The 16,090-nt window shown below is 37.3% G+C and overlaps 2 protein-coding genes across 5 annotated transcripts; one reads left to right on the top strand and one right to left on the bottom strand.

Moving 5' to 3' along the window:
• On the bottom strand, positions 1-8,382 carry LOC135583900 (V-type proton ATPase subunit B 2-like). Of its 3 annotated transcripts, none has more exons than XM_065096668.1 (15): positions 8,294-8,382; positions 7,542-7,608; positions 6,052-6,107; positions 5,820-5,918; positions 5,018-5,077; positions 3,596-3,707; positions 3,279-3,487; positions 2,776-2,904; positions 2,512-2,649; positions 1,692-1,842; positions 1,338-1,420; positions 1,125-1,172; positions 943-996; positions 770-853; positions 1-489 (listed from the first exon to the last, which is right to left on the bottom strand). In XM_065096668.1, exons 2-15 carry the CDS (start codon positions 7,597-7,599, stop codon positions 304-306), a joined length of 1,467 nt encoding a protein of 488 aa, XP_064952740.1. In that variant the 5' UTR covers positions 7,600-7,608; positions 8,294-8,382; the 3' UTR covers positions 1-303. The 3 variants fall into 3 exon arrangements, with proteins under 3 accessions (XP_064952740.1, XP_064952741.1, XP_064952742.1); XM_065096669.1 differs by having other exon boundaries at positions 2,776-2,901; XM_065096670.1 differs by having other exon boundaries at positions 8,082-8,329.
• Positions 8,383-8,700: 318 nt separating this feature from the next.
• LOC135605996 (uncharacterized) lies at positions 8,701-13,992 on the top strand. Of its 2 annotated transcripts, XM_065096666.1 has the most exons (6): positions 8,701-9,113; positions 9,259-9,457; positions 10,117-10,318; positions 10,673-10,876; positions 12,201-12,521; positions 12,619-13,992. In XM_065096666.1, exons 1-6 carry the CDS (start codon positions 8,895-8,897, stop codon positions 13,643-13,645), a joined length of 2,172 nt encoding a protein of 723 aa, XP_064952738.1. In that variant the 5' UTR covers positions 8,701-8,894; the 3' UTR covers positions 13,646-13,992. The 2 variants fall into 2 exon arrangements, with proteins under 2 accessions (XP_064952738.1, XP_064952739.1); XM_065096667.1 differs by lacking the exon at positions 10,673-10,876.
• Positions 13,993-16,090: the final 2,098 nt, after the last annotated feature.

The raw sequence follows: 16,090 nt of genomic DNA, 5'->3' as shown, positions 1-16,090 counted from the left end.
TTCAGCACAAAATTCCTGCATAGTGGTCTTCATTATCATTAAAAAGCAGCGAGTGTAGAGTTACAATAATAATAACGAATTTTGGTTTTTCAACAAATAACAAATACCAATATAAAACCATAATTAATTGGTGTACAAGATCTTAATATTACAATAGAGGTTCAGCTCTAGTATTCAATAGCAAAGGGAGAAGAAATGAATCTGAACAATCAAGCAGAAAAGAGTCGAGTTTCTGAGCTTTTAGTATAGCCAGCAGCTTCCTCGTGGCACAGCAGATGAAACTTTGGAGTCGTCCGGACAAAATCAGTGGGCGGCATCTCTGCTGTAGTACTGATCTAACGTCTTTGCAGGTATGCGGTGGAGAAGTTCGCGAGGGAAGATACGCAGGAGAGTCCATGCAAGATCAAGCGACTGGAAGATGTTACGAGTGTCATAGGCCCCTTGAGCGACAAATTTTCTTTCAAACTTGTCTAGGAACTCAAGGTAGAGCTGTGCATCATAAAGATCACAACATGGTTAGCATATTGATGTTGCGTTACCCCACCATAAAAAAACACAGGTGTGCGTGTGTGTGTATATATATATATATACATATATGTATACATGTATACATACATGTATACATACATGTATACATACATGTATACATACATGTATACATACATGTATACATACATGTATACATATATACATACATGTATACATATATATATATATATATATATATATATATAGAGAGAGAGAGAGAGAGAGAGAGAGAGAGAGAGACCAAATCCTCAGACGATAGTGCCTCCTCTCCCACAACTGCTTTCATTGCTTGAACATCCTTTCCGATGGCATAATTGGCATAGAGCTAAAAAATGAAGACAGTCAAACAAGTAAAGATTTAAATGAAAAAATGGATTTCATTTTGGTAGAAAACACATATATCATTATAACAACCTGGTTAGAGACATCAGCATGATCACGGCGGGTCATGCCCTCACCAATAGCACTCTGCAAAGACAGTGATTAATTATAAGAAGAAATGTGGTATCTTTACATTACCTGACAACCTTCACAATTGCCAGAAAAATGAACAAAGAATATCAAATCCACAATAACCATCAGGGAAAGAAACTAACCTTCATCAATCGAGAAAGAGAAGGAAGGACATTGATTGGAGGATATATCTGCCAACATTGCAAAGAAAACAAGTCAAACTTGCAAGATAAGTAACATTAGTTCCATATTACCTAGTAACAAAAGAAGAAATAGTAGAGAATACCGTCACATATACACTTGTTGGAACAAAATAAGTCCTTTGTGATACCAATATGTGCGGATGTATATATTACCTGCCGATTATGGAGTTGCCTATCAATATAAATTTGGCCTTCAGTGATGTAACCAGTAAGATCAGGGGTGGGGTGGGTAATATCTGTAAAAAACAGAAACCTTCAACCAAAAGAAGAGTATAATTTCTTTTCCTAGAATTCTGCGAGTGGAGAAAATATGGCAGAAGCACTCGTAACTTTTCATAGCAGTATGGTATACAAAACAACATCAAAACATAAGAGCCAACAGAGATGTTCTTTTGTGACTACTGTTTTGGAACAGTCGCATGAAAGTTCCTGATCCATAGTCACTTTAATCTAAAAAAAAAACAGAGAATGATCAGCTAAGTACAAAAACATTATATCTAACAATACCATCATTTGGCATGGTTAATATGGGTATCTGTGTGATAGAGCCTTTTCTTCCCTCTATACGGCCAGCACGCTCATATATTGTTGCCAGATCAGTGTACATATATCCTGGATAACCACGTCTACCGGGCACTTCCTCTCGAGCTGCTGATACCTAAAAGCATACAGGTAATTATTTGAAAAAAAAAGAAGAAAATTGATTAGCTCATCGGTCTAGTAGTTAGAATATAGTACTTGGAATAGCATGAAGCAAAAGCCACTGAAAATCCATAAAATTTCTTATGCAATTTGTTGATTAGAAATTAAAAACTGCCTTATAGTTGAAGAAATTTCTATGCAATTTGTTGATTAGAAATTAAAAAGTGACTTATAGTCGGAGAAGATGAAATTAATAACTAAAGGCATTTAAATAGTTATAACCTCCCTATTGGTGAACGGAATTTCAAGACAAATGGTGCGATACATAAATTATATGCAGTTGAAAGTATGGGATACACCAGAAGATAAATGAAAACTTGCAATGCAGGAGCCTTTGTCTAGAACAGGCAGCTCAATGCACTTTTAAGGAGACAACCATATGATATACAAGAAGACTGCAAGGCCATAAACACATTTTCAGGAATTAAAAGTATAAACCATTGTTGAACAGAATTGTTCAGATGGCACAAGAAATTCATCATACTATTTACAGTTTATAAAGGTAGATAGTATATGTGCATCTTCATGTACACATTGTGTGTATTCTAGCCATATATACATATAGAATTATGTCTCATTTGACAAAGAATGTAGTAGATATTAATATGAAAGAGATGGTCATTACCTCACGAAGTGCATCTGCATACGAGCTCATGTCAGTTAGGATGACAAGGACATGTTTTCCACATTCATAAGCTAAATATTCTGCTGTTGTGAGTGCAATTCGTGGAGTAATAATGCGCTCAATTGTGGGGTCATTTGCCTGTCCAATCAAGTACGAGAAAAAAAGATATGAATGCTTGACTATATTATTACTTGTTAAACAATGAAGGAACGAAGAATAGAGGAGCAGCATGGTTTCCCATAATGGAAATAGATAAGAGCCTACCAAATTTAGAAAAAGAGTCACTCTCTCCATTGAACCATTTTCTTCAAAATCACGTTTAAAGAATTGTGCGGTTTCCATATTTACTCCCATAGCAGCAAATACGATAGCAAAGTTGTCCTCTTTATCCTGCTGATAAATGAGAAACAGATATAAAAATTGCAACAAATAATTTATAGTTGTGATGTGGAAAGAACTAGAGTTCAATAATCATTGCAACTGGTTATAACCTATAGTTGTAAATTATTTTAAGCAAGACAACTATTTAGAATGGTAGATCTAAATCGGTACATATTTTTACAAGTGCAAACAAATACAGGGGGTGAACCGACCAGCACAGCATGATACATACTGTGTCAAAAGGCATCTGCATGTGCTATGCCACAAATTAACATTAACATGAATCCATGCTCTAAAGGAACTTATTTCAAGGCACACAAAGCTAATTTACTTACCACAATTTGCCCTTTTTTATTAACTACATGAAATCAATGAGCTGGAAGTACCTCTAAAAGATTGTCAGATTTTTCAAGACGCTTCACAAGACCAGCCTGACGACAAATCTGAGCAGCTATTTCATTGTGAGGGAGACCGGCAGCAGAAAAAAGGGGGATCTTCTGTCCTCGAGCAATGGAATTCATAACATCAATGGTAGATATTCCAGTTTGGATCATTTCTTCAGGATAGGTTCGTTCACTGGGATTGATAGAACTTCCTGCAATGGGATTGCTAGAGATTAAGAGCAACTCCTTTTGCAGGAAAAAAGAAAAGACAGTATATTATACAGTTTATAATATTAGTCCACTTCCCTTTATCAACTCACCAGATATATCCAAATAAGCCTCAGGTAAAATTGGAGGGCCATTATCAATAGGCTTTCCAGAACCATTGAAAATTCTTCCAAGCATATCAAGAGATACAGGTGTTTTCAAAACCTGCATCAGGAAAAGATTAGAAGTTAGTAGGGTTCTGCAGCAAAAGTCTTAACAGAAAAGCACGCACCTAGTATCACAAAATTACAAAAGAAAATCCCTAGCAAGAAGAATGAAGATGCTGTCTATTCAGATCATTAGCTACAAAACATGATTGAAAGTTGAATAATGCTGTGCAAAAATGTGTAGGAAAATTTGCATACACACCCCCAGTATCACTTGTAGATAGCCAGTTATGTGCAGAACAGACTGACCTACTAACAAAAAGTGAGGTAACAAATTCAGGCAGGACAAACCTTCTAAGAACCACATTGTGAAAACAAGCATGCTTGAGGAGTGCAGCACAATGGAGCATTGTGTGCTGTGATAGAGAAAAATAAATTGCTCTCAAAAAATGATCTATTGTTTCTCTTTCAATTGGTTGGTTCACAGTGCAATGATTTTTTACGGACAGGACCTCTGTTTCAAATCAATGATGGCTCAGGCTCGGCAGCACAAACCAAAAGATTGCATTTGTGAAAAATAAAATAAAATAAAAACTCAAATTTGGATGCAAAACAGTGTGTTGAGGTAGTTAAACATTTGGATAATCCATCAAAGGATCAGCTACTTTTTGATCAAAGTGAATTTTACTGATTCAACAAACAGAATAAGTAATAAAACTAAAAGCAATGGAAATAGCACAGTATTGTTTGGTTTATGAAGATATAATGGTGGCAAATATCACCTATATGCATGTGTAGGGTTAGGATTCTACTTGAAGGTTCGCTCCATTTTAGTACACCAGCACACATATATATAACAGGTGGATCATTATGATATATTGTCTACATTGTGTTCATCATTTTTATAACAATCTCTTTGGAAAATATTATTAACTATATAGACAGAGATGATTAATAGCATTTCTGATACTAATATATAACAATGCTGAATGAAACACTAGTCTAGCTCAAATGGGTTGTCAATCTATATTAAAGGTTTGTGAACACCTTGTGACCTGAACACAATGTGAGAGACTTGTTGTATCATATTAAGGGACATAGAATTATCATGCTCTGATTACTTGATGGACAATAAGGAATCTTGCTCATGTGGTTGTGAAAAAACAGTTGTATGTAGTTTGAAATGTCCAACATCCACAGATCAAGACATGTTACTAAACAACAATAATTAACTGCATATGTCATTTGCAACATGTCATGCTGTATTAAGTTCAGAACTAAGTCTAATACATGTCGAAATTTAACAAAATCAAGGTAAAGTGAATTGAGGTATATATTATCAGAAAAACCAAAGAAAGAGAATCTTACCTCGCCAGTGAATTGGACAGTGGTGTATTTGTTGTCGATACCCGAAGTTCCTTCAAAAACCTAACCAGAATAAAACAATGCTAAGATACGCACAAAATTAGCTTTCAGAAGCAAAAAGCAGTACTTCATGACAAGGTTTAAAATAATGATCTATTAGTGGTTTCCAAAATCTATCTTCGGTGTGGCTTTTAGGATGATGTACAATGTTACTGTTTTTGTTCCTATAATTTTTGTCAAAATAATGCCATTCAATTTGGCTTGATACATGTTTTGCTCAGTTCCATAATGAATATTGTTATTGTCAGTCTTTCAGTTCAAGTTTATTCAGATATAATGTGTTTTAGCTCAAATATTCATACAGTAAATCTCTTAAAAGTTCAACTATAAAACTTTGACACAACATTTGCCTTGTCTTGCCCAGTTGCATCACTAGCTATTAAGCATGTAGGTCCATCCTTTTAACACAAGAGGACATGAACTGGACAATGAATACCTAGACTACCGAAAGAAGAAAAGACATATGTATAATGAACTGGAGAGATAGAAAAATGTCTTCACAACCCTCTGCACCTGTAGACCAAACAAACTGGCTTGCATATGTGAATCTAAGACAAGAACTTCATATTTGGTTTTCCAGGGTCAGTTCGTATCAACACAGCGGAGCTCTAAATAGGGAATAAAATTTTGACTACTTTAAGGTGTCACAGGCTATAAGCTATACGAAGATTCAAAGTGGCCTAAGTAGGATTCTAGTGAAAAAAGAAGTATTTAAAAACAGAAAAGTCATTTAATATATTAGCACCTGTACAACAGCTTTTTCACCATCGACTTCCAGGACCTGACCGCGTCGTATGGTGCCATCTCCTAATCGTATATTAACAATCTCCTGGTACTTGGGGCCCTGAAAGGAATTGGTGACATTGAGCAACAAATGCCCAAGAAACTCAGACAACTCCAAAATTCATTAGAACACATTCATTAAAATAAGAAGACATTGGGGAGAAAGTTAGACAGGAGATAAGGTAAAATGATACCTTCACTTTCTCCAAGATGACTAGAGGTCCTGCAACTCCAGAAACAGTCCTGTACTCTGTCACAAAAATGTAAAATTATAGCTACTTTTGTCATATAACTGAACCACAGAAAGGCCACAGAAGCCCAAAATGCATCATGGGCTATAAAAAAATGCCACAATGGAACTGGAGAAATGTTTCAAAATAATTGCCCTTTCAATACCCTGTGTCTTTGAGAATGGAAGAAAATGAGATAGTCCATTTGAGGTAATATTAACTCATCCAACATGTATAGGATTGGATTATCATATCTACTATATCAGCCAACATGGTGATCCCTTTATGTGATTTCAATTGGAATAGTGTACCACTTAATGCAAGCACTGAATCAAAATTACACTGTCTCATGAAAAAATACCAGGATTTGCTCTTATTTCCTTTCCCAAAATTAACTTGCAAAATGAATCATCTTCAAAAAAGCTGTATGGGTTGCTGCTTCTGCATATGACCAGATATTATAGACAAAGGAGATGCACATGAAACATGGCTTTTTATTTTAGCATTCATAAAGAACAACAGTTCACTCATTGCACCTGACAAAGAATGTAAGGTACTGCTTCATCATACTCAAACTTTTCATTCTAAATCAATGTTCTATGTCATTGAATCCTCACCTCTTATATTTTTCAAGGGTTCATGGACAAGAACGAAGGGCTTCAAATCATGCTGACTTTTAAATAATAATAATAATAATAAAACTTGCTTCCAGTTCCTTGATAATGGAGAAATGGTTACAAAAATTAAAACATGAAATCCAGATATGGTTCCCTTCGAAAGCATCATTCATTGTAATATGAGCAGTCACGTTATACTATCATTTTACCTAAAATTTAAAGGATGTGGATCACTAAATTTCATAATAGCAACTATAGAACTTTAATATACGGAAAAGGGATAATGGGTAATATCTCCAAGAAAATTACTTGTTCTGACAGTCACTCTAGCATTGTAAGCAATAGACACCATCTTGGTTTCTAAAGAAAGCATACACATAATAGATATTATAACTGTATATTAAGTTGGATATTTTACTTGGTTCACCCTTTATTGTTATTCTCATAATGCAGCTAAGCCCTTATTCAAATATATCTGCAACTTTTTTTCAAAAGGTCTAATCTCCTGGCAAAACGATCGTGAGTTTCACCACTGAATTTCTAAGTGCATCCTACCAATCTAAAACAATGCATAGCTTATTCTTCCAAGACTTAGATATGTTGACGTTCTTAAAATAAAAAATGTATTGGACTTGGATAAATTTCTAACAGTATACAAGTCAAACATTCCTAGCTTATTCCATATACTGCATAGCCTTGTATTCAAGGAGAACTAAAAATACATCAAGTTTCTTGATATGGATTGTTAACAGTGAACCACAAAAACATAGATCAAACAATTCTTTTATGAAAATATCAGCTGGAACAAGAACAGCCAGACGATGAGATCTTATATACCCATGCCAATTTCCAGGGATCCCTCCTCCATGTCTACGAGCTTCTTTGCCTCGCCCATGCTAACAACCTGAAGAAAGCAAGAAGCAACAGTTTGCAATCCAACCATAAACTAGAATAAACAATTTTCCAATCACCTAAGTCAAGAAAACGAGAGAAATCAAACCACCCGTTGGCTCAGGCTGTTAAGTCATGATGCCAATAAAGACAAAGTTGTCAACTTTTCACACAGATCAAACAAGACTTTCCGCATTACTATTGGCAAAACCCCAACATGAAGGATTTTTCAAAACCCTTATAGGTAGAGCAGCAAACGGAAAAACCAAAGGGATGATCTGATTCGAAGTCAAATTATAAAGGTGCCAACCAAAAAATGCTACAGCCTAATAATCGAGATATAATCGATGGTATACCCATTGCAGTTAAAACCTACAGCACCAGGATTTCTAAGTTGGCTATCAAACTCAAATTTCTCCCCTTTTGCCTCGAACAAGATCTCAGGCTCTATCAATAAAACGACAAAATTTGGATCGAATATAGTACCTTAAGAACCCATCGAAGATCCTACATAAAGAATGCGTCAATGGCGCAATTGATCGAGAGGAGCAGACGAAAACCATAAATAATACGATCTACCAGAGCAGCAGATGCCAAATTATCGGAGTCATATCACGATCGAAAATCCAAAAAATCACAAGCCACAGCAGAAACCGATACCGATTACATCGAGAAAACAGATCGGAAGAGAAGCAGACCTCAGATTGGATCGACAGGGGGAAGGAGAAAGCGATGGAAGGGGGAGGAAGAAATAATTATAAATGAGATAAGAAAACGGGCGTTTATAATGGCTTCTACGCCGCTCTGGCGAGCAACGATCGGGGCGAGAACAGGGGCCCGCCCAAACGGCACATGGTGACCGTCGGATCGGTGATGCACTGTCGATTGGATGATCGATACCGTCTGATTGGCCAACGTGGTCCACGTGAATCCTCTTACGGGGACGGAGGGACGGACAGCTGATCGATCCAACTCATTGCCCGAGGAAAACAATATTCTAACGGAATGTGGTATTAACACATAACTAATTTATCACTTATTATATTTAAAAAGGAACAGCAATATATCCCGTGAAAGGCTGCTTGTTGAATAGTATTATCGGAGAGCTCGAGTCGAATTCGCGTTCGAATGCAATCTCGAACGATCACTCTTTGGCGTTGCCACGTGTACTACGGCGCGCTCGCGATCTGCTGAGCCTCGAGACGTCGGCTCGCTTAGCGTGTTCTTCAATGGCAAATCTTCTCCTCGAATGCGTTCGATTGCTCTGCCCTTCTCCCGCCCGCCCCCGCATTCACTGATATGGCTACATCGCCTGCCGAAATCGCCCGCCTGTTTGCGGAGCTCGCCTCCCGTATCCAGAGCCCCCAAGATGACACTGATGGTGGCGATGGCGTTGGCCCTGGGGGGGAATTGGCCTCGGCCATCTCTTCCCTCGCCGCCTCACTCAGTTTCGGCGACGCACCTAGGGTTGGGGTTTTGAACGCGGCGCTCTCACTCATGTGCTTCAGAGCCTCGGAGGTCTTCCCATTCTTCTCTCTCTCTCTCTCTCTCTCTCTCTCTCTCTCTCTCTCTCTCTCTCTCTCTCTCTCTCTCTCTCTCTCTCTCTCTCTCTCCTGAGATGTTATGTGTTGCTTTCTTTGAATAGTTGTTGTGCTGCTTCCAGGTGCACAGAGCTAGGATTGAGTGCCTCGTTGGGACCATCGTCGCGATGCTCTCCTCCTCCGTTTCTTGCAGGGTCTTGCGTCTTCCAGATAAAAGGGATGAAGGATTCCTGAGGATCGGGACCTCGTTCTCTTCTGAAGATTGCGTACAGTTGATACGAGTCTGTGTGGATGTTTTGGCTAGTTTGAAGGGCCATTGTGGTTAAGTGCTCGGCATATCTTTTCTTCCCCTGTTATAATTCCATAAATTGTTAGATTCTTATGTAGTTTCTTGGATTTCTCTTGATAGTCTGTGGTAGATCCTTAGCATCTTTCTAGATATGATTACGGCTCTTGTGCATGATGTCAGGCTTTCTGTTTGGTCTATGTAATTCACTGTCTTGCAATGGGCATTCTGTGGCAGGAGCAGAGAGATAAATTAATACTAGAGTAGTTTCAAAGTCATATTGCAAAAACTTATTGTATGTAGCTGACGACCACTTGGAAAATGTGACAAATACTAACCAAAGGGTAGAATCAAAGCACAAACTTTTTACTTACTAAGCTGTCAAATATTCTCTTGAGGAGTGAAGACTTGTTCTTGCTCTCATTAGTTGTAGTATATGTTAAATCCTTGAAACAATCAATAGATCTCATGTGAAGAAAATTAAGATATCTTGATGTCCTTCTGTTGTGGTAGCTTTTTAGTGTCCTGCATTGTGATGACTACGATTGTCTTCTCTCTGAGAACATTAAGATATGAATATGACAAGCATAATGTTTTGATTCTAAATTGATATGTTGTTTTCAATGCGTTGTTTGTTTAAAATGTTATGGTTTTGTTCTTTTTCTTTCTTGTGTTACACATTAGTCTCCTTCAGGTGCAGGAGATTCGCATGCTCTTCTGCATGCTGTGGTGAAAGCAGTGATATCATCATCTACATATCAAGGTTTACTTCCTTCATTGCCGATAGGCTACTTGAGAAATGAAGACACAGATTGTGGTGTCCAAACTGAAATATCAAAGCTAGCATACTCTTTATCTGATCAGACATCTTGCACTGGACATGAATTTCCATTGAGGTACGCTTGAGGAACACATTTCTAGGTGACATGTATTTGGTTACCCCTAAATGTGTAATTGTCAAATTAATTAAGCTTTAAAATAACTTGCATTATTGACTTCAAACGGAAACCCTGTATTTTTTCTAGGTGTCCTGATTAGTCCTATGTATTCAATTGTTGGACAATCATCTCTTCATGCTTTTGTAGAGATTTTTCTTTAGGTGGACTTTTAAATGTTTTTCTTTATGAATGTTGCATTTACCTTAGACTAGTTGATAATTCTTACTACTGTCTGGAATTCTTTACTACTGACAGCTTAAAGAGTAGGACTCTTCTCATTATTGTATTATTTCTTTGTACTTTTTGTGGTAGGTTACAATTTTGGTATCTTGATCCGTTGATTTTAAAGCATGACATATCGGAAATATTAAAGGAAGTAATTCAAAGACCTTTCCTTTGTTTGAGGAAAGAATTGCATGATCGAATGAGTTGGCGCAACATAATAACTTGTTTGGTAACCTCTCCAACTTTCTTCATAGAAACAAAGGCCACATTGCATAGATGGTTTCTATTCACGTAAGTTCCATCTTCAGGAAACCATCTCACATATATGACATGCATATTTATATGCTTTCCATGGATGATCAGTTTTTTCTTTGTTCTGCTTAAGGTTTTTACTTCATGAAATTGGTTAAACCCTGAAATTTTGGTTCCTTTTTTATTTGTTTTCTTGTATTATGCTTTATCAAATGGTCATATATGTGCCTAATACCCAAGTGCACTGGCCAAATTCACTTACTTGCTGATGCATCTTTTGTATATTAGTTCCTTAAATATTTCCATATGCACTTACCATTTTTGCTGACTGATTCTGTTCCACTATCTTTCCATTAGTTCTAGTGACAGACTTCCTGTTTTAGGTGGTTGCTGCATCCAATATTTTAAGATTTTGATTATTGACCGTAAGATTTTCAAAGCCCATCTACAAAGCTTAAGGGGTTATTTGAAAGGGGCATAGCAACATGGACTGATAGAGCTAGGTGGAATGTTGTGAAATGAATAGTGTTATGCTTTATTTTGGAGCTCTATATTTAACTCCGTGTACATATGTTGCTCTCGCAGTTGTACTAGTATGAGAAATTTCTGATATTTGCTATATTCTTGGAACTGCTAAAATATAGGACATAGAAGTACGACCAAGTGATGTACTCTTTACATGTACTTAATTATGTCTATTGGTATAGTACAATATTCAAGCCATTTTATGCTCTTTTTGAAGTGCTCTTCTATGTATGTTGATGTAGCAAAGCATATCAAATGTTAGTCATTGTTCTCTGGTTAAGGATGTCAGGGAAACGCATCAGTCAGAAACTTTGATTTAGATTTTATACTTCAAAATTTCAAATGTGCTGGGTTTCGTCCATCATGTATCACCACATAGTTGGAGGTGCTTTTGAAAGGCCAGACATTTGCATAGATTGGTTGTTTTGCTATATGTATGTAACATACTATTAAGTATGCTCAAGCCAGACTTAACTGTCAAGGACATTTTCTTTCCCTTTTTTAGATGTCTTGAGTAGTTCTAGAGTTGCCTTGAATGTGAGTTTTAATTTACTATTGAAATGTTTTTGAGACCAATATGAGAATTTATTCTGGTACTGGAGTATCAGGAACATTAATTCATCTCTATGGGAAATGAATGAAAATGTGAACTTTGAACAATATTCAAAAGCTTGTTTGGGCAGTTTTTTAATTTATCTGTCACATTTGTTATCTCATATTTCTCTTTCATGACCAAGGTTAGTTGTTCTTACTTTTGATTGGATGTTATATAACATAATGGAACTTGCACATCATCTTTTATCTTGCTTGTGTTCTTACTAGTGGATTATCTGGACAGGGGTTTGACATCTATTTTGGATCTTAAGATTGGCATAGTTTTATCAGTGTTAGATATACTTTCGAGGCCTATGTGGTGGGGTGTGCCAGTTGAATTGGGATTGAGATTTCCATCTTCTTATGCCTATTTCTCCATCAGACATCATGATCTTCTGACCATACTAACTGGACAACTATCATGCAAAAACCTACTGCATCTAGTTCAGTACATAAAAACAGAAGTCGCTATCTTATCAAATATATGCCAAAGTGCTTCTCATCCTTCAGTTACAAATTACAATCATGAGGGCTTAGCTAATATGATAGGTAGTAATTCTGCCTGGTAAGCACATCTGAATTCTACTTTAGATTGAGTGGTAGCTTTTCTCAGTTCTTATGTGAACTGATCATCCATGCCAATTTGATTTGCTGCACTGTAGGTCGGTTTTGATAGACTTTCCAGCTTGGTTCTATTTTGCAAATGCACTAATCTTCTACAGAAATAGCTCTCAAGATTACTTGTCCGAAGCTCTATGTGGTAGATTGAGAACTGAGCCAGTGAATGATTTGGAACTGCATCAAGCTGCTCTTTACTATATTTCCTGGGTTTTATGTCCGATTGGTGAAGCTCATCGTGATATGCTGGCTGAAAATATAGATGAATTATCAAGGTCTTTTATGACGCAACATAAAGCAAAATCTATCTATGAAGAAAGATCATTCTCAGATATGCATCCTAAAAATGTGCTTAGCCGCAGTAAGAAACTTAAGATTCCAAAGGCCAATAGCTTTGAGAAGCATCGAATGACTCCCCAAGAAGTGAGCAGCCTGAATATAGGAGTATGGCTCGAAAATTTTAATGCTATTCATATTGAAGCGTGCAATGAAAACACTGCCAGCAATGTTCAGTCTGCAGTAACATCAGAACAAGATGCCAACATGATGCCTAATTTATTATTGGCAAGAGTTCCTCTAGGCATACTTCTTGTGTCCCCTAGTTATCTAGATGAATTGGGATGTGAGATACTGCTACATTATGCTGCCACCGGTGAAACTATGCTAGTAAAGGAGATACGGAAATTAAAAGATCACTATGGTTATAGTGATTTAGGAGTCTTGTTCCATAGTGATCCAAGCAAATGGGCACTGAAAGGTGCCTGTCTGGTATTTAATTTGTTAGACGTAATAGAGGACATGTCAATAATGTTGTTTGACAGTGAAGATAATCGGATTGGTTTTGTTAACCAGATGAAAGGCAAGGCTGGTCGGTTTTTAATCCGGTGCCTCAGAATGTTGCTTAACCACCAGGAGATCCAGATCGATGGAGTTGCAGTAGGAGACATGATGTTGGATGCTCATCATAGACTGCTGAAGTGGAATAAACTAGGACTAGGAATGTTTGAGGGATACAAGGAATTTGATGATTTTGTTGGTGAGCTCTCCAAAAGATGTCAACTTTCTGAATGATGCTATGAAGAACTGATGAGGCTATCATGGCATACTGGTGAGGCGATGATCAGAAATGTGTGGGTTCCAATGGATAGAAGTCTTTTAAGAATTGGAAGCAATTCAATCAATCAAATCAGACAGTGTTTATATAAACTTTTTTCTAGCAAAAGTTGAAATCTCCTGATAGTTGAAGCCATACTTATTGGCTTTTGTTGGAGCAGCAAATACATGCATGTGCTCCAGTTACATGTAAATAGGCTTCTCCATGACTGTCAACCAGAATGTACTTCAACTAGTGATCAGATGAAGAAGATCTAACTTGTACATACTATTTAGTGTTTTATCTAAGAACTTATATTTGCAAATCCAGGTTGATCATATTTTATGCCCTGCTGTGTTGCTTCTATTCTTGTTGAATCTTATTTCACGGTGCCTTCTGAACTTTGACTGATCACATTTGAAGGTAGATTTTACTTGATACATTGCTTCAAGGACTGTCCATTCTTTTGCACTAACTTCGGCATTTCATATCCCATATGCATTGGTAGTCGTACGAGACGAAACTACAGGTCTCATTCCCAAAGATTCAGAAATGTGGAGAATGATGAAGATGAATGTTGATCTTTGCGTCCCACAAGTTATAGCTTCATTTGGTAAATCCTAAGCTTGACCAACTTATGTTTCCCCATGGCAATGTCTTTATATTTCTTGTCATGAATTTAGTCTCTTATTTGTGAGTAAAACTTGTTATGTTAATCCTATGATGTATGTATAATCCTTTAGCAAGTGAGTCACCCCTTTGCTACTTATGAAAATAAAATATCTAGATCTATTTACTCTAATGTCATCAATTTTATTAATAGAAATATGAAAATAAAAAGTAAAAAGATAATTTTAATGTTTTAGTTTGTGATGATGGAAACTTCGGTGGTGATGGATAATGGCATCGCTAGGAGACACGGGTGACTTTTATGGATGAGAAAAATGATGATGATATGTAAGAATCGTTTTATGTCTACGTCGACATCGACACAATTGTCAAGCGATTCCTTCACTATTTTGCATCAACGTCGACATAATTATCAAACAATGAAAAAGTCGCTAGATATTTGCATTAACGTTGATGTAGTTGTCAAGTGACATTGTTCTACATCTGCATCGGTGACGATGCAAATGTCAAGCGACAAAAGGACCGTTCGATAATTACATCGACACGGATGCAAAGCGATTCTCATCTCTCATCGTCGTGCTCCTTATCCACAACAACCATCCGCGGCCTCCAATTGTATCAGTATTCGTCACCATCGAACGTTAAAAGTATATTTTATTTTTTTTATTTTTATTGATAAAATCGATGATGTTATGATAAATAGATCTAGATATTTCACTCTTATAATTATAAAAATATTAATATAATTTTTAAAATATATAGATCAGGGTAAATAGAGATTAACTAGGCTCGGACATCTCAGCCGGCTCAACTGTAAACCAACCCGGTGACGAGTTGGACCGGCACGAGGGGTTCGATGTATGTCGGCATCCAACTCAACGCAACTCGGTTTACCCAGGGTACATCACTTGTGATGCATTCCCACTTCCCGTAACTTCTCCGACCTCTCTCTCTCTGCCCGCTGTCTCCGAAGCAATCGAGGTGGCGGCGGCGGCAACGAGGGTCCTATTACTCCACCGCACGTGAGTTCTGGTATCCTCCCTCTGTGGCCGGCCGAGGTGCGCCGCCGACCCTCTTTCTTGTCTCTCTTTTTCATCTGCTTTTTATCTCCTCTGTGATCCGTGTACGATAAGAGGAAAAAGGTGTATGGATCCCTGATGCAAGATGTGGGCACTAGATCGGCTTCTTGTCCCGGTCTTGGTGAAAGATCTTGGGCACAAGATGAAAGGGTTGTTTACTGGCAAATCGAATGCTGGAGTTCAAGATCCACCAGTTCCGTCTCAGGAACTTGTGGAAAGAGGGAAGAATCTTGTTCCGATCAGACGTGCATTCTTTGGGTGCTGAATGTTCAAGAAGTTACCACTTGTGTAAAATATGGCAATTTCTTTACTTCCAGATATTATACGAAAGTAATAGTTTACATGCTTGAAACTAATGTCTCGTCTCCCCTTTTGTTTTGTTTCCCCTTATTTGCCTTCCATATCGACCCTCTGATGTTGTCGTGACCTTGGTGAAGGTTTGTTCTTTTATTTTGGGGTTTCAGATATCAGCATGAGTCTTTTAGACATCTTAGAGGATAAGTTTGCTGGAGTGTTCCTTAGATGACTATTTGGATTAGATCTCTGGCTTTCCGTGCTCTTCTGGGTTTGTTCCCTACATGGATAAGAATATTGTTGTTTCAAATCCCTTAGAATGTTTTCTTACGTTCCTTATATTGTCTTTTGAGGATGAAATCTTTGACTACTGTGCTTGAGTCATAACCCCCCATCTTTAGGTTGACATTCTTGACCCGA

Source organism: Musa acuminata, chromosome BXJ2-2 (assembly GCF_036884655.1).
Source record: "Musa acuminata AAA Group cultivar baxijiao chromosome BXJ2-2, Cavendish_Baxijiao_AAA, whole genome shotgun sequence".
Lineage (NCBI taxonomy): Eukaryota > Viridiplantae > Streptophyta > Magnoliopsida > Zingiberales > Musaceae > Musa > Musa acuminata.
Note: the sequence above shows the minus strand (reverse complement) of the source record. Positions and strands in the feature narration are given on the sequence as shown.